General features: G+C 44.0%; 2 protein-coding genes across 3 annotated transcripts in view; one reads left to right on the forward strand and one right to left on the reverse strand.

Annotated features, from left to right (window-relative positions):
• SFXN2 (sideroflexin 2) overlaps positions 1–15187 on the reverse strand; it is a 106177-nt gene extending 90990 nt beyond the window's left edge. The window contains exon 1 of one of the 2 annotated variants that reach the window (XM_068257546.1): positions 15154–15187. The gene's annotated coding sequence lies outside the window, so the exon portion shown is untranslated. Of the gene's footprint in view, positions 1–14900; positions 15061–15153 lie in introns of those variants that run through there. The other variant, XM_068257545.1, reaches the window with a different exon arrangement.
• The window catches only part of ARL3 (ADP ribosylation factor like GTPase 3), an 84490-nt gene continuing 81428 nt past the window's right edge, over positions 15182–18243 (forward strand). Inside the window, exon 1 of the mRNA XM_068257547.1 lies at positions 15182–15272. Coding sequence (XP_068113648.1) covers positions 15270–15272 — 3 coding nt within the window. The 5' untranslated portion in view covers positions 15182–15269. The remainder of the gene's footprint in view (positions 15273–18243) is intronic.

The raw sequence follows: 18243 nt of genomic DNA on the forward strand, positions 1-18243 counted from the left end.
GTTCCACAAAATTCGGCCCCTCATAGACCACCTGTCATCAAAATTTGCAGATGCTTATACCGCTGAACAGTCATTTTGAGACATTTGGTTTCCAGACTACTCACGGTTTTGGGCCCGTAAAATGCCAGGGCGGTATAGGAACCCCACAAGTGACCCCATTTTAGAAAAAAGACACCCCAAGGTATTCTGTTAGGTGTATGACGAGTTCATAGAAGATTTTATTTTTTGTCAAAAGTTAGCGGAAATTGATTTTTATTGGGTTTTTTTCACAAAGTGTCATTTTTCACTAACTTGTGACTAAAAATAAAATCTTCGATGACCTCGCCATACACCTAATGGAATACCTTGGGGTGTCTTCTTTCTAAAATGGGGTCACTTGTGGGGTTCCTATACTGCCCTGGCATTTTAGGGGCCCTAAACCGTGAGGAGTAGTCTAGAAAACAAATGCCTCAAAATGATCTGTGAATAGGACGTTGGGCCCCTTAGCGCACCTAGGCTGCAAAAAAAGTTTCACACATGTGGTATCGCCATACTCAGGAGAAGTAGTATAATGTGTTTTGGGGTGTATTTTTACACATACCCATGCTGGGTGGGAGAAATCTCTCTGTAAATGGACAATTGTGTGTAAAAAAAATCAAACAATTGTCATGTACAGAGATATTTCTACCACCCAGCATGGGTATGTGTAAAAATACACCACAAAACACATTATACTACTTCTCCTGAGTACGGCGGTACCACATGTGTGGCACTTTTTTACACCCTAAGTGCGCTAAGGGGCCCAAAGTCCAATGAGTACCTTTAGGATTTCACAGGTCATCTTGCGACATTTAGTTTCAAGACTACTCCTCGCGGTTTAGGGCCCCTAAAATGCCAGGGCAGTATAGGAACCCCACAAATGACCCCATTCTAGAAAGGAGACACCCAAAGGTATTCCGTTAGGAGTATGGTGAGTTCATAGAAGATTTTATTTTTTGTCACAAGTTAGCGGAATATGACACTTTGTGAAGAAAAACAATTCAAATCAATTTCCGCTAACTTGTGGCAAAAAATAAAATCTTCTATGAACTCACCATACTCCTAACGGAATACCTTGGGGTGTCTTCTTTGTAAAATGGGGTCATTAGTGGGGTTCCTATACTGCCCTGGCATTTTAGGGGCCCTAAACCGTGAGGAGTAGTCTTGAAACAAAAATGACCTGTGAAATCCTAAAGGTACTCATTGGACTTTGGGCCCTTTAGCGCAGTTAGGGTGCAAAAAAGTGCCACACATGTGGTATTGCCGTACTCGGGAGAAGTAGTATAATGTGTTTTGGGGTGTATTTTTACACATACCCATGCTGGGTGGGAGAAATACCTCTGTAAATGACAATCTTTTGATTTTTTTACACACAATTGTCCATTTACAGAGTTATTTCTCCCACCCAGCATGGGTATGTGTAAAAATACACCCCAAAACACATTGTACTACTTCTCCCGAGTACGGCGATACCACATGTGTGGCACTTTTTTGCACCCTAACTGCGCTAAAGGGCCCAAAGTCCAATGAGTACCTTTAGGATTTCACAGGTCATTTTGAGAAATTTCGTTTCAAGACTACTCCTCACGGTTTAGGGCCCCTTAAATGCCAGGGCAGTATAGGAACCCCACAAATGACCCCATTTTAGAAAGAAGACACCCCAAGGTATTCCGTTAGTAGTATGGCGAGTTCATAGACGATTTTATTTTTTGTCACAAGTTAGCAGAAATTGATTTTAATTGTGTTTTTTCACAAAGTGTCATTTTCCGCTAACTTTTGACAAAAAATAAAATCTTCTATGAACTCACCATACTCCTAACGGAATACCTTGGGGTGTCTTCTTTCTAAAATGGGGTCATTTGTGGCGTTCCTATACTGCCCTGGCATTTTAGGGGCCCTAAACCGTGAGGAGTAGTCTTGAAACGAAATTTCTCAAAATGAACTGTGAAATCCTAAAGGTACTCATTGGACTTTGGGCCCTTTAGCGCAGTTAGGGTGCAAAAAAGTGCCACACATATGGTATCGCCGTACTCAGGAGAAGTAGTATAATGTGTTTTGTGGTGTATTTTTACACATACCCATGCTGAGTGGGAAAAAGATCTCTGTAAATGGACAATTGTGTGTAAAAAAAATTAACAAATTGTCATTTACAGAGATATTTCTCCCACCCAGCATGGGTATGTGTAAAAATACACCCCAAAACACATTATACTACTTCTCCTGAGTACGGCAATACCACATGTGTGGCACTTTTTTGCAGCCTAACTGCGCTAAGGGGTCCAAAGTCCAATGAGCACCTTTAGGCTTTACAGGGGTGCTTACAATTTAGCACCCCCCAAAATGTCAGGACAGTAAACACACCCCACAAATGACCCCATTTTGGAAAGTAGACCCTTCAAGGTATTCAGAGAGGGGCATGGTGAGTCCGTGGCAGATTTCATTTTTTTTTGTCGCAAGTTAGAAGAAATGGAAACTTTTTTTTTTTTTTCCTCACAAAGTGTCATTTTCCGCTTACTTGTGACAAAAAATAATATCTTCTATGAACTCACTATGCCTCTCAGTGAATACTTTGGGATGTCTTCTTTCCAAAATGGGGTCATTTGGGGGGTATTTATACTATCCTGGAATTCTAGCCCCTCATGAAACATGACAGGGGGTCAGAAAAGTCAGAGATGCTTGAAAATGGGAAAATTCACTTTTGGCACCATAGTTTGTAAACGCTATAACTTTTACCCAAACCAATAAATATACACTGAATGGGTTTTTTTTTTTTATCAAAAACATGTTTGTCCACATTTTTCGCGCTGCATGTATACAGAAATTTTACTTTATTTGAAAAATGTCAGCACAGAAAGTTAAAAAAATCATTTTTTTGCCAAAATTCATGTCTTTTTTGATGAATATAATAAAAAGTAAAAATCGCAGGAGCAATCAAATAGCACCAAAAGAAAGCTTTATTAGTGACAAGAAAAGGAGCCAAAATTCATTTAGGTGGTAGGTTGTATGAGCGAGCAATAAACCGTGAAAGCTGCAGTGGTCTGAATGGAAAAAAAGTGGCCGGTCCTTAAGGGGTAGAAAGCCCTAGGTCCTCAAGTGGTTAAACAGGTTTTTACAACTACCGGTATATTCTGTGACCTTTACAGCACTGCCATTTGGTAAAGAGAAAAAAATAGCCACTGCTGACTCAGATGACAAAGAACCAGAAAAGTCACATTAAGGACATTCCCATATTAGAAGATGATTAATTACACAAGCCAAGTTTGGCGAGGAACCTTTTAACTACCATATATCTTTTTACTCATAACACAAAGCGCATTACTGTTTATTTCGGAAAAAAATGTAAAGTCAAAATATGTATCCTCCATTTAAATACTGAATGCACCCCTCCACAATCCTTAAAAATTGATGTGCTTTTTGAAGACATTTTTAAGTGCACTTTGCAAGTGCTAAAATATACAGTACTTAACGTACATCTGTATGAGCTAAGTAGTGCATAAAATGAGTGACATTTGGTGCATTTTTAATTCATTTTTTCAACACAACCTTGCTTGATTGCAGCCAACCATGTTGAGCTAGGCTGGCTGATTTTGGTGTGCTCAAATGCTTTACTGCTGCTGAGCTGAAAGCTAAAATTGTGTCCCTAGTACAATGTATGATGACAATATTTTATTTGGAAATAAAGGTGAATTTAACCACCCTGGCGTTCTGATAAGATCGCCAGGGAGGCTGCGGGAGGGTTTTTTTTAAATTAAAAAAAAACTATTTCATGCAGCCAACTGAAAGTTGGCTGCATGAAAGCCCACTAGATGGCGCTCCGGAGGCGTTCTTCCGATCGCCTCCGGCGGCCAGAATAAACAAGGAAGGCCGCAATGAGCGGCCTTCCTTGTTTTGCTTACACCGTCGCCATAGCGACGAGCGGAGTGACGTCATGGACGTCAGCCGACGTCCTGACGTCAGACGCATCCGATCCAGCCCTTAGCGCTGGCCGGAACTTTTTGTTCCGGCTGCGCAGGGCTCAGGCGGCTGGGGGGACCCTCTTTCGCTGCTGCCGCAGAGCGGCGGCGATCGGGCAGCACACGCGGCTGGCAAAGTGCCGGCTGCGTGTGCTGCACTTTATTTGGGGCAAATCGGCCCAGCAGGGCCTGAGCGGCAGGCTCCGGCGGTACTGGACGAGCTGAGCTCGTCCATACCGCCCAGCTGGTTGAAAAAAATTTTTTGGTTTTCTCATTGTGCTCTACCAATAAGTACAAGCCCTTATTTGCAAAATAACAGTAATACAGCCTCATGGCATACATATTTAAAAAGCCAAGTAAAGCCAAGTCCCCAAGATAGAATTCCATCATTTTGGCTTTTTTTTTTTTTTTTTTTTCTTTTTACGTCTTTAAGTGTTTTATATAGTGATGGGAAAGAGGGCAGAAGGTGTTCATTAGAATATTATTCTGTATGTACTGTATAGGCAATTTGTTTTTAAATTTGATTAATGTAATTTTTTCCCCACACAGTCTCCTGTCTACTTAGACCCCTGAATCACAGCTTCTACATTAGCAGGAAGTGACAGTTTGTATTGTTTAGAATGAATGGTCATGGTTACTGGTTGCAACAGTGCGTATTCATTCACTACTCACTTTGATTGGCTTTGGGAACACATGTTCCCATTCACCAATCTGTGCCCTACTGTGTGTAGCCAGACGCACGCACGCACGCACTACTAGTAAACACACAAGACTAGTAGTATCTAAATCCTTTGGAACTAAAGTGATGTTTTTATGGGTGTAGATACTCATCCCGTGGGAGGGGAACTGGTTAAAATGCATTATTAGTGCTAAAAAAAATACATATGGACATTCATATGTATCAGAAAAGACATAGGACAAATGAATATGCAAGTGCATATGAAGTGCAAGTGCAGTTTGAAGGAACCTAAAGTTGAGCTTCTACAGCCTGTTACTCTATCCTCCCCCTTCACACACAATTCATTCAGGGTCCTCCTCAGGCCCCTTTACTCCCTGCACATCCCCCAGTGAGGATGCTATGACATCATGCATGACACTCCGAGACTGCCAGTCTGTGGACTTCTCCAGCCAGAGCCTGAGGACTAACATAACGATAGCTGTTACAGTATAGGGAAAGGTTCCAGGAGCAACACACTGTATCCTTCAAACAAAAATCCACAGCTTTATTCTTCAACTTCATTAAAAACAGCAGCAGCAATGGTCTTGATAAAGCCCAGATAACAGGGCAAAACGATTGTCGACCTTCTTCCTCCAAAAGTCTTCATGTGCCCATAAGTATGTGTTTTTTATACCTACAATGCTGCCACTGTTTTTAATGAAGTTGAAGAATAAAGCTGTGGATTTTTGTATGAAGGATACGGTGTGCTGCTCCTGGAAACTTTCCCTATTGTGTAATTAATGTATATGATGAATCTGATGTTGCACCACTGTGAAGTTGTAGCCTGGAAGCATTGGGCACTGGTGTGCACTCGCTCTTTTCTTGTTTTTTGATATAACAGATAGCTGTGTCCTGTGTGAGTGAGGGCTGGCCAGGTGCACCATCAGATGGGGATGGAAAATCTGGTGTTGTAAACCTTTGGCCTCTCACGTTTTCACATGTAATACAGTGGTCTCAACCATTAGCTTTTTCTCTTCACTTCTCTTGTCAAAGATATTAGCCCAATAAACCGGATCTCAGATGGACAATAAAAAAAGCAAACGTACTCATACATGAGGCCCACAGTGCCTCATTTGGGCAGGTAATTGATAATTTATTGAAAACTGATGAATGCCTCATTTGATCGCTAACAGATTTCAGATAACACTCCTGCCCTGCCAACTCTGTATATTCCTAAGCCCGGTATAAAGCTAGATGGCCTCCGATCCACCATCTCGTTGCTGAAAATCGTGTGTCCTCTCTCATTTCTCTTTAAATATAAAATCAAAAAGACACTTTAAAATAAAGCAATTGTTTAAAAACCTATGTGTTTATTGTGGATCATTTTGTCTTATAATACATTTTATTGTGACATCCCAAACTATATACAGTACTGTAGTGTCAAAGATATGAAAAGAAATATAGGAGTAATTGAGATGGTATCAGCCAGTTTATCACACCACTGTATACTATAGCTTCCCTTCACAATGACTAGTAAGCAGACTGCAATGGGAACGTTAGGCAATGATTACCACAGACATTAGTCACAAGCAGATAGGAACCATATCAAAAAGCCATGACCTAAAACGGCCTATTCTTCTGTGCATCTGTTCAGTTCTCACAGAGCTGCTCAATGTGACAGAAGCACATTTAATGGTGGCCATACACTGGTCGATTTGCCATCAGATCGACCAGCAGATAGATCCCTCTCTGACCAGAGAGGGATCGTATGGCTGCCTTTACTGCAAACAGATTGTGAATCGATTTCAGCACGAAACCAATCACAATCTGTGAAGCTGCCCCCCCCCCCCCTTGCATACATTACCTGATCCGACCGGCGCAAGTCCCCCGGTCTCCGCTGTCCCTTCTCCGTTCTGGGCTCCAGGGCTGCAGCTTCACTGAACTTCCTATCCGGGGAAGTTTAAACAGTAGAGGGCGCTCTACTGTTTAAACTTCCTGTCGGGACAGGAAGAAGTGAAGCCTGCCGGTCCGGAACCCAGCGGAGACCAGGGGACTCGCGCCGGCCGGAGTAGGCAATGTATTGCCGCTGTATTGCGTCGGTCGTCAAGCATTCGAACGCCGCTATGGACGCACTCCCGACCTGCCGGTGATCGAGGGAAATCTTCCGCACGGACAGAACGACAGGAATCGTTGGGAATTATCGATTTTGGACGGAAATCGATCATTCGGTCAGCATTTGTGCGCCGATTTCACAGCCGATTCGATCACAGTGTTGTATATCGGCGGGAAAATCGGTAAGTGTATGGGCCTCTTAACTCTGGCATGAATTAGTTAATTTCCAGTTCCCCTCTCAAGTGTTCCATATACAGCTATATTACTATTATATAGTCAGGGATATAGCAGAAAAAAATCAGGAAACCAAAACTTGCAAAATATACTTTTTCTTTTAATATTCCAAAAAGTTCAGAGATTTGTATACAAAATCTTCAATCACGTGGTAAAGTGCATATAAACGGAAGAGAAGACGCAATAGGGATTTGGGAAGGTGGAAGCTGAGTCTATGCGTTCCAGACTTCAGGCTGTAATTGACTGCAAAGGATTTCCAACTTGTATTAAAAAGTGAGAGTTTTATTTATGATTTTTTATTCTGTCCCATTACTTTTGGTCCATTAACAAGTGGGAGGCACATATGCAAGCTGTTGTAATTCCTACACCGTTCACCTGATAAGTATGTAAATACCCTCGAATAAAAGCCGACAGTCTGCAGTTAAAGAGACTCTGAATCGAGTCTAAATTCTCTTTTTTAACCTGTATTCATGTTAAGCCCCATAAGCCCAGCTAAACCTCCGCTGTCCCGCAGCAAAACGAGGGGTTCATACCCGCAAAATCGGCATTGCAAAATCCACGCCTTTCTTGGTCGTGGATTTTGCTGCTCATGGAGGCAGAGCTATGAGCTGCAGCTCTGCCTCCATGCGCGTCAATCTCCACACAGATCTCCGCCTCTCCCCGCCCCTCTCTGTGAAGGCAGATTGAGAGGGGAGGGGGAGAAGCGGCGATCAATGGGCACTGACGCGCTTGAGGCAGAGCTTATGGCTGTAGCTCTGCCTCAATCAGGAAGCACTCCCCGGGCACCATGGAGGGGATTTGGGAGGTATTAACCCCTCGTTTTGCCGCGGGATAGTGGCAGTTTAGCTGGGCTTATGGGGCTTAACATGAATACAGGTTAAAAAAGAGAATTTAGACTCGCTTCAGAGTCTCTTTAAAGCACATCATGTTCACTTCATTTCAAATCCATTGTGGTTGTGTATAAAGCCAAAAATGTTAGAATTATGTCAATGTCCCAATATTTATGCACCTGACTGTATGTGCATCTGACATATTTGTCATATAGCTTTTATAGTGTTTTCTTGTATATTTATATTTTTTAGCATTTATTCAAGAGTCTAGTAGGGAGTATCCTCTAAATTGATTTGTGGGTACTAAGACTTGGCCTGATGAAGTGAGACATATGAACTCACAAAACGCGTTACCTAGTGCAAATACATTTCTTATTGTTTCCAGTATTGTGTTATCATTGAGGTAATCCACCTCTAATTCCCCTTGATTTTCAAGTTTTAAATTGGTTTATCATTCCTGGGCGTCTCTTATCCCCCGCTGTGGACTCATTTTTCTCACGTTCCGCATGAGTGCTTTGCTTCACGTTTCGGCCACAGAACACAGTAGGAGGTGCTGGCATCAGTCATTTGAATAGGCCCTTACGATATGAGCTGTTATAGGGTAAAGAACAGAAAATATTTGCCAAGCCAACTATAGCTGTGGAATGGATTGCGTCTTACAGCTCGTCTTCTTCCCCATCAATCAACAAAATCATCAAACAACCAATCAACACAAACCTATATCTGTTATCTATGAAGTGGAGCAGCCAGCAGAAGTGCGGGTTTGAATGCCATTGCCCTCAGGAGTGTGTCAAAGAGCGCTTGCCTATCACATGCACAGAAGTCTTTGCAGCATTTACATCAAAACAAAAAGGTATTTACGATAAAGGAAACAAAACAAAAATACAAAAAGTTATATTAAGAAGGCGAGCTATTAAGTTGATTTTTCTTTTTGCCTCCAGAGTCTAATGTGTGAATGTATGGGCTTGATTCACAAAAGAGTGCTAACTGTTAGCACGGCCGTTTTAGCGCCAATTTTCGCATTGCGCGCTATCACGAATTTTCGCGCGAAAACGGCATTGATTTCGCGGGAAAATTTGCGTTTGCGCGCAAAACCGTTATCGCTTTGCGCGAAAATTCGCGATCAAGCGCAATGCGAAAACGGCCGTGCTAACAGTTAGCACTCTTTTGTGAATCAAGCCCTATGTGTGAAACAGAATTTTTATACTTTCCCCCCCTTTATACTGTATACAGAGCCCAATCCGTGTATGCTGTAGCAGACACTGGAACCTGGTGTAACCTCTGTTACACGATAGGATAGGATCTGCTGAGTGAATGACTATCAGCAACATGAATCATCTCGAATAAGTCTTAATAAAGATCAAAGTACGGTTTAGTAAGAAAGAAAAATTATGATGTCACATACATTAATATGTGATTGCGTCAATGAAATGATGGCCAGAAAAAAAAAAAAAAAAAAAAAAAAACTTACCTATCATCATTCATTGCAGATAGAAGGTTGGGGTGGAGGCGCCCAAAATATATGGGTGTTAAAAAACTTTAAAACATGCAAATGGGAGGTAATTGCTTACCTTTCCAAAAGATACAGACAGCAGTTCAACTGGAAAAATATTTATTCAAAAGATTGTCAACGCGTTTTGCGGGTCATATCCCGATTCCTCAGGTCAATAAAAAAAATGCCTTAGCAGCATAAGGAGTAGAGTGTAGGCGCCTCACCCTACTCCTTATGCTGCTAAAGCCTTTTTGTATTGAGCTGAGGAAGCGAAATATGACCCGCGAAATGCGTTATTTTTTTGAATAAATCCTTTTCCAGTTGAACTGGTATCTGTAAATTCTGAAGAGTTAATCGATAACCTCTTGTTTACACATTATGGTTTAAAGTTTTAACACCCATATATTTTGGGTGCTTCCACCCCACTCTTCTATCAGTCAGACCTCCTTTGAAGGTAATAGCTTTACAGTGTTCTGGAAAGTTTATTGAACTACAGAAACGTGACCGTTCAGTATCCAGCAGGACCTGAAGCACCGAGCAGGGACGGTGAATTCCCTTACAGGCTTATACCACCTTTGTGAGTATATAATCATATATACTTTCGTCCCCCTATACCTAACGGTACTGCACCACTGGGCTCCTGGTCTTTCTCTACTTCTCGTTTAGGTGCTTTTGATCCCTACACTGAACCCCTTTTATAATTCATTGCAATCCAACACAATGCAATCAAATTCCCAAATTGGAGAACCCTAAAATAATAATTGTTAGGCCTCTATCACATAGGAGGCTGAAGGAGGTGAATTCACTGCTATTGTGCACCAGCCAGGCAATTGCTAGCGCTCGGCATGGGCAGTGGAGAGGCAGCCCACCATTACGTCACACCTGACTACAGCTGCATTTAGACACAACATGTCACTTTTTTCCCCACTGGCATGCAGAGGGCTACAAATGCTGCCATTTGGCTGCATTAAAATTGCAGCCAAAAGGCGCTGGGGGCCGTCAGGCTGAACTATCCATCAAGTATGCAGTCCAGCCTTCCATCTGACTGAACAACTGTTTCAGACAGTAAAAATCCATCCATGTACTGGTGATGTGAACTGTTCTATGCCTGCTGTAAAGCACTGCAGAAAAAAAGTGCATCTGCTGTATGAACAGATTTACTTTTCTTCCAAAGCTTTTTTTTTTGTCTAGTCTAGGGACAAATCTTCAGATATTGGAAAGGTTCTGGAAACCCAAATGGTTTATAGGAAATAGGGGTCAAAGCTCAGACACTTTAATGGGCTGATTAAAATGTGTGGTATAAGCTGAAAATACAGTTTCTGGTACACCGGAAGAATAACTACAGTGGGTACAACCAGATCTATGCACAAGGCTAATCAGAGTAAAACATCAATCAGCTGATCCATCAAGCTGACAAATATCAAATCGTTTTACTATTCATACCATGCACATTTGTGGCCAGTAAATATATTTTAATACAAAAACAAGGAGAAAACAGATAGGAAAGAAGTGAAAAGCTCTTTTTTTCTGCAGGTGAGGGAAAAAAAAATAGGCGTGAACAAATGCGACCAAAACCTTCAACACTGTATGGTATTTAAATGAAGCATCAGCCAAAATAAGCCTACCCCCGATCTACTTACCCAGGGCTTCCTCCAGCCCTTTGCCGCCAATATATCCAGCACCGCAGCTCCGCTCTCAGCCGCCGGCCCGAGGTCCCTCCTGGGGCAGAGTCCGACCTCAAGGTCGTCCTCTGCTGCGCCTGCGCAAGCACCGCTGTCAATCAAGCCCATGTTGTCCGGAGTGTACTGCACAGTCGCAGAACTACTGCAGGCACAGAGCTACTGCATCTGCGCATTACACTCTGGACAACGTGGACTTGATTGACAGAGTTGCTGGCAAAGGAGCAGAAGAGGACGACCTCAAGGTCAGCCTCTGCACCACCGGGGATCCTGGGCCGGCGGTTGGGAGCGGAGCTGGGGTGCTGGACGTATCGGCGGCAAGGGGCTGGAGGAAGCCCAGGTAAGTAGATCGGGGGGAAGCTTATTTTAGCTGATGCTTCCTTTAAAGGACCAGGTTCAGTTGCCCATACAAATCGACCAAGAGACAGATCTCTCTGTGATCGAATCTGATCAGAGAAAGATCTCTTGGCAGCCTGTACACTGCAGGTGACTCCCGATTGATTTCAACATTAAATCTTTAGAGAATTGACCTCACCAAGCACAAGAGAAGAATCAGCAATGTGATGCTGCATCCACCCAAATGTTATAAGCGCCCCCCTGTGCCCGTGCATTAAAATACTTTACCTGTCCGCTGTCCGTCAAGTGTCCGCTGTTATTCTACATTGGCGCCCCGCATGGCTGCCAGCATTACAGCACGTGTGGCCCGTGTGTGACGCCACACATGCGCCCCACATGCTATGTGCTGGTAGTCACGTGGGACAGACACCAATGCGAAAGTACAGTGGACACTCGGTGGACAGCAAACAGGTAAAGTATTTTAATGCATGGGGACACGGGGGCGCATATAACATTGGAGAGGGACAGCAGACAAACATTTATAAAGCACCAACATATACCGTGGAAGTTCTATCGCGTTCGCAATATTGCATGCCATTGCCGATGCGCACCCAATCGACCACGACAGCCTGCTATTTCCCAGCATGTCTAATCGATAAATTTGACCAATATCAGCCCAAAGTCAAATAGTCGATTGGGCATGCTTGTTGTGGCACCGATTGCCATCCAATGCGATAATTATCAAATCGGATGGTCTATTGGCCGCCAAATCGATAGATGTATGGCCACCAGCAGCAGAAAGTTCCCTTGCCTGTACAAATCTTCCTTAAGGTGGGCATTAAAAGTACAATTTTGGACAGTCCAATCCAATTATAGCAATCAGCGGGTTAAGGTCGGAAACCATCACAAGTGATCTTAAACGGGATGAAAAATAATAACTGATCCGATCATTTTAAATTAAATCAATGCAATGGACCGAACAACTAGTGGCAAGTAAAGTTATGCATATTATGATCATTTGTTGTTGATCAGCAGCATCAAGCCCTTTATATTTAAACCAGTCCGATCGCTATATTTCAAGCATTGGATCGCATTTGAACATTGTACCGTTATTGGGCACCTATAGAAGCGATCTTTCACGCTCTCTGTTCATGATGGTCACCTTGGTACCAGTCTCCTACACAAGTGGAGAAAAGAAGGTAATGGTCTCACCTCAGTATTCCCAGTAAACGCAAAAACACTTTATAGGGACAAGGAAACTATGATGTTCATATTGCAGGTCCTTACTCAATATGACCCAAACTGTATACCAAGCATTCTAAAATCACATCCAAAACAGATCCCTGTTCTCCAGAGACCTTAACAGCTTTGCCTTTCCAGCATTATGAGAGGTTTCTCTATTTTATATGCGTTGTGAAGAAACCCACTGATTTACATCATGCAAAAATAGATGCAGAGTAAATGGGACCTCAATCATTACCCTTCCAAATCTTAATAGTTCTGAGTGTTTTGAGCAGAGCCGAATAATCTACAATAATAATTTACAAGGCAATTCTAGGCAGTTGCCTAGGGCCAAGAGGGAGTCTAGGGGCCTGATGGGTGCAAGCCGCCACCCCATCTTACTAAAAAAAAAAAAAAAAGCCAGGTGACCATCAGGGGGAGGCAAAAGCTGCTATCTTGCGTAGGGCACCATTTAATCATGAAGTCCATCATGTTCGAACCCAGTGGAGTCAAGGGGGGCTGTAAATATTACATTATAGCAGCCGATTTGAGGTGAGGCGACGGCAGCACGGGGGCTGTAAATTGACATTATAGCAGCCGATCTGACGGCATTTTGTGGGTAAATCTGCAGCCAATCCTGAGTGCATTTTGGGCTCTATTCATAAACCGTTACCACAAGTTTTCCACTCAAAACAGCGGACTTTCCCGACCATTTAGCAAAGTAGGCATTCATAAAAGCTGTTCCCGCATGAAAATCTACAATTCCACAGCAGAGCGAGAAATTTCCGCCTTCTGCAGTGTTTTTCTAGATTTATCTAGAAAAAAGTAACAAAATGGCCATTCATAAAGATTAGAGGAAGCGGTGTGTGGACGGGAAATACCGCTTCCTCTGATTTAGCGAGAAGCCTGCGGATTACATACAAGTGAATGGGACAGACCTCCCAGAGAGAGCAGTGCACTGAGGGAATCTGCCGGCGTAAGTGTTTCCGCATGCCTTCCGACAGCTTACCGCCAGCCTTCAGCGGGAGATCTCCGCACTTGCATCGCAACTGCCAACATTTTTATGAATGACCACCCTGAAGTCTAAAATACCGCTGCGGTATTTTCCCTCCAGGAGTTTTTTCGCTACAAATTTTTTATGAATAGAGCCCTTTGTGGGTAAATCTGCAGGCAATCCTGATTGCATTTTGTGGGTAAATCTGCAGCCAATCCTGAATGCATTTTTGGGTAAATCTGCAGCCAATCCTGATTGCATTCTGTGGGTAAATCTGCAGCCAATCCTGAATGCATTTTGTGGGTAAATCTGCAGCCAATCCTGAATGCATTTTGTGGGTAAATCTGCAGCCAATCCTGAATGCATTTTGTGGGTAAATCTGCAGCCAATCCTGATTGCATTCTGTGGGTAACTTTGCAGCCAATCCTGATTGCATTCTGTGGGTAAATCTGCAGCCAATCCTGAATGCATTCTGTGGGTAAATCTGCAGCCAATCTGAATGCATTTTGTGGGTAAATCTGCAGCCAATCTGACGGCGTTTTGTGGGTAAATCTTCAGCCAATCTGAATGCGTTTTGTGGGTAAATCTGCAGCCAATCTGAATGTGTTTTGTGGGTAAATCTGCAGCTAATCTGAATGCGTTTTGTGGGTGAATCTGCAGCTAATCTGAATGCGTTTTGTGGGTGAATCTGCAGCCAATCTGAATGCGTTTTGTGGGTGAATCTGCAGCCAATCTGAATGCGTTTTGTGGGTGAATCTGCAGCCAATCTGAATGCGTTTTGTGGGTGAATCTGCAGCCAATCTGAATGCATTTTGTGGGTGTATCTGCAGCCAATCTGAATGCATTCTGTGGGGAAATCTGCTCCCAATCTGATTGCATTTTGTGGTGAAATCTGCTCCCAATCTGATTGCATTTTGTGGGGAAATATGCTTCCAATCTGATTGCATTTTGTGGGGAAACTGCTGCTCGATTTTTTTTTCCCCCTGGGGGGGGGGGGGGGGAGGGGGGGTCTGTAACAATGAGAGTACAGGTGCCAGTCCTGCTAAGAGGTGCAATTTCAGCTTCTGTTTTAAAAATTAATATCAGGCTGCAAATGACATACTTTTTTTTTGTCCAACACAGTACCAACATATGTTCACAGCATCTTTCAAGAGTAAAAGTGTGGTCTCACTTTAAATTAAAAAACATAAACAGTAGCAACAGCTCCAAAAACCAGCAATTCCCCCTCCCTCGCGTCACCTCACATGGCTTTTTATTGCTACTACAATTTGCTGAATAATTCAATACAGAATACACAGTCTGGTGAGCTGTGTGCCAAAGAGCATATTACAGTATGCTATATATCACATAGAATTATATAGTATATACCATACCTGCAGCAGCACAGCCACCTCCTGCACTACACCAACATGCACTAACTCATTCACTCGCTTCTTCCGTCCACGCCAGCGACTACTCTCTTCCTATCCAATCAGAACTTTGCATTTGCAAGCCTAGCCAATGACGTGTGGGATCGAGGTTCTGCCCACATTGACAGAATGAAAAGCAGAGCAATATAACTAAGCAGCATGCGCAGTCAAAACTTAGGATCAACCATGAGGCGCACGCGCAATCTTTGCGGCTCACCGCGCAGAGGACGGGTCTTCTCGCGCACGCAGATAGACACGCCCTTTCGACGTCACACGTTAGCAGCGGCTTGTGTGACGTAGTTGCCCCTAGTAACCTGGAGTGTCGCGGAGAGAATGGTGAGTGTGACGGTTGGGAGCATTAGATGGGGGGGAGGTTGGGGTGTCGGGCTGCGGGCAGAGCTGGGAGGCAGGAAGGTGAGTGGATGGAGGAGCTGAGCGGCTGCCTGCCGGGATGGATGGAGAGATTCCCCGTTGCTGGGACGCCATGATGCTGAGGAGGGATGGGGGAGCTGAGGCACCGCTGACTGATGCTGCTGCTGCCTGACTCACGTAAGAAGATTTTCCCCGGATTAAATCATTCAGAAAGGGGATCACTCTTCTAGGCTTCTGTGTAGTGCAGTATAGTCAGTGCCAGTGTGGCCGGGCTTACGTGTGTTTAATTCATCTGATTGAGGAATATAAGAGATCCTGTATACCAGGACTGGATTTATTTATTTTTTTTGTAAAGAAGTGTCATTTTCTGGGTGGCAAAAGTTTTTACCCCTAACCTGAGTCATATCAGAATACAGTGAGGAGCGTTGTACAATTAGTGAAGAAGAGTTTGTGCTATTACAGTAGCAGTCCACAATAACTTATGTTTGATACATCTACAGTATCTCTTATACCTGGCAGGTAAGCAGATTTATTACAGCTCAATTAACAATACAGATCCTCGGGAAAAATGCATACTTACCTAATTGTATTAATTTACCTACTATTACTACTCCATCTGGTCTGTAAGTGACTGCCAGGAAGAGCTGCACTTTGAAGTACATCCTCCTCCTCCCCCCCCCCCCCCCCCCTTCTTTACAGTATGTACACATATGCTGCTAGGAGTGACCAGTGGGTATTTCTGTTTTAAAGGGATAGTGTAGGGGGGTCGGGGGAAAATGAGTTGAACTTACCCAGGGTTTCTAATGGCCCCCCGCAGACATCCGGTACCCACGGAGCCATTCACCGATGCTCCGGCCCCGCCTCCGGTTCACTTCTGGAATTTCAGAAGTCTGAAAACCACTGCGCCTGCGCAGCTGCATCCTCGCTCCCGCTGATGTCACCAGGAGAGTATTGCACAAGCCCAGTATGGTCTTTGGTCTGCGCAGTATGCTCCTGGTGCCATCAGCGGGAGCGAGGACACGGCAATGCAGGCGCAGTGGTTTTCTGACTTTAAAGTCAGAAATTCCAGAAGTGAACTGGAGGCGGGGCCGGAGCATCGGTGAGTGGCTGCGCGGGCACAGAATGTCTGTGGGGGTAACTTCAACTCATTTTCCCCCGACCCCCCCTACAGTATCCCTTTAAGGATCACAGTTTCTCCACTGCCTGTTATCTACTGTTGTACACTGCCATTTTTGTTAAGGTAGCCAAACACCAATTTGATATTTACTATCAAATTGGATGAAAATCTGTGCTGCCACGCAGGGCTGTGAAGTCGGTACAAAAATCTTCCGACTCCAACTCCTCAGTTTATGAAACCACCGACTCCGGGTACCCAAAATGGCTCTGACTCTTCGACTCTGACTCCTTAGTCTAATACTTAACAGGGCTGTGAATTTTGTACAAAAATCATCCGACTCCCGACTCCTCAGTTTATGAAATCAACGACTCCGACTCCAACTCTGAGTGCCCAAAATTGCCCGGGCTCCAACTGCGACTCCACAGCCCTGCTGCCGCGTGCATGATTGATCGAGATGCAAGCAAATTCGATTGGACACGCTGCAAGATGTCAGGCCATCGTGGTTAGGTGCACATCGATAACAGCAAGTGATATCAAGACGAGCAACAAAAACCCCCGATGCTGTCCCCTAATGCTTATTGTGCCCCCCAGTGCCCAGTGCACTATACCTTACCTACCGTCCATACATGTGCCTCCTGTGGTTGCCGGTGTCTACGTGGGCGTGTGATGTCACACATGTGCCGCTTGTATGGACGAAACCCGGAGCCAGTGGCAAACAAGGACAGGTATTGTAAAGTACATGGGGGGGGGGGGGGGGGGGCACGACATTTAACATTAGGGGGATGGCTTCACAAGGCCCACTTTCAGTATGAAATTGCTTGGGAATCGGTCTGCGTTTTATGGGCAGCCTACAGATCCCTTTTTGATCAGAGAGAGATCTGTCTCTTGGTTGCTATGCTCATACAGTATCTGATCAATATTCCCCTGATTGAAACTAAGGGCCCTTTACACTGTGCGTGTTGCGATAAGATCGAAGCGTGACAGTGCCAAAAAAAATCACATCGAACAGTATCATTGCAGTGCAACCATACAGTGAGCCATACATTTCAATAAATGTGTGCCTCACTGCTACTGTAAACATGCACATTACCCTGTTAATGCTCAGCATGTTGTGTGTTGCTCCATCGGAACCCACCACACCGCACTCAGCGTGAAGCCCCCATAGGAATATCATTGCATCGCATTCCTTGAGATACAACAGACAGTGTGAAAGGCTCCTTAATCAGCACCACTGAATATTGATCAGTTTCACTGATGCCAGCTTTGTACTGCTTAATGCAGTCCAAAGCTGTGAGAATCCCAGTCTCACTCTCACCAGGCTTGATTAGATATGGGTCTAATCAATATTCAGTTGATAAAAAATGGCTTGGTGTAAATTGGCATGTCCATATTTTTTCTGATTGCCCAAGCGCCTACTCCATGTGTAACTCAATCCTCTCTCCCGGCCATTGGCTAAAGCTGCATATAGAATTTCAACTATTGCCACCCAAAGCCCAAAACAGCGCTGGTAAATTTGGGTGCATCATGAGCCGCCCTTACGGTTATAGCGGCACTCATTTAGTAATTTTGGTGCCTCCAAAAGATAGTCCAAATTACTTTAAAAACAGCGTTATTCGGCTGCCAGCAATACCTGTCAGCCAAATTTACATCTTTCCCCGAGTCCATGGTGGCCTGGAGGGGGAATAGTACTTAACGCCACCGGGACTTTTGCAGGAGCAGGGTGAGCCGTTTTTCGGCTTCACCCTGTGCCCAAATTTGCTGACGCCATTTTTGCATGTATGCCCCAAAGCCAGCTTTAGAGAGCTTCACAGGTGACAG

This window comes from Hyperolius riggenbachi, chromosome 10, assembly GCF_040937935.1.
Source record: "Hyperolius riggenbachi isolate aHypRig1 chromosome 10, aHypRig1.pri, whole genome shotgun sequence".
In the NCBI taxonomy this organism is placed as follows: domain Eukaryota; kingdom Metazoa; phylum Chordata; class Amphibia; order Anura; family Hyperoliidae; genus Hyperolius; species Hyperolius riggenbachi.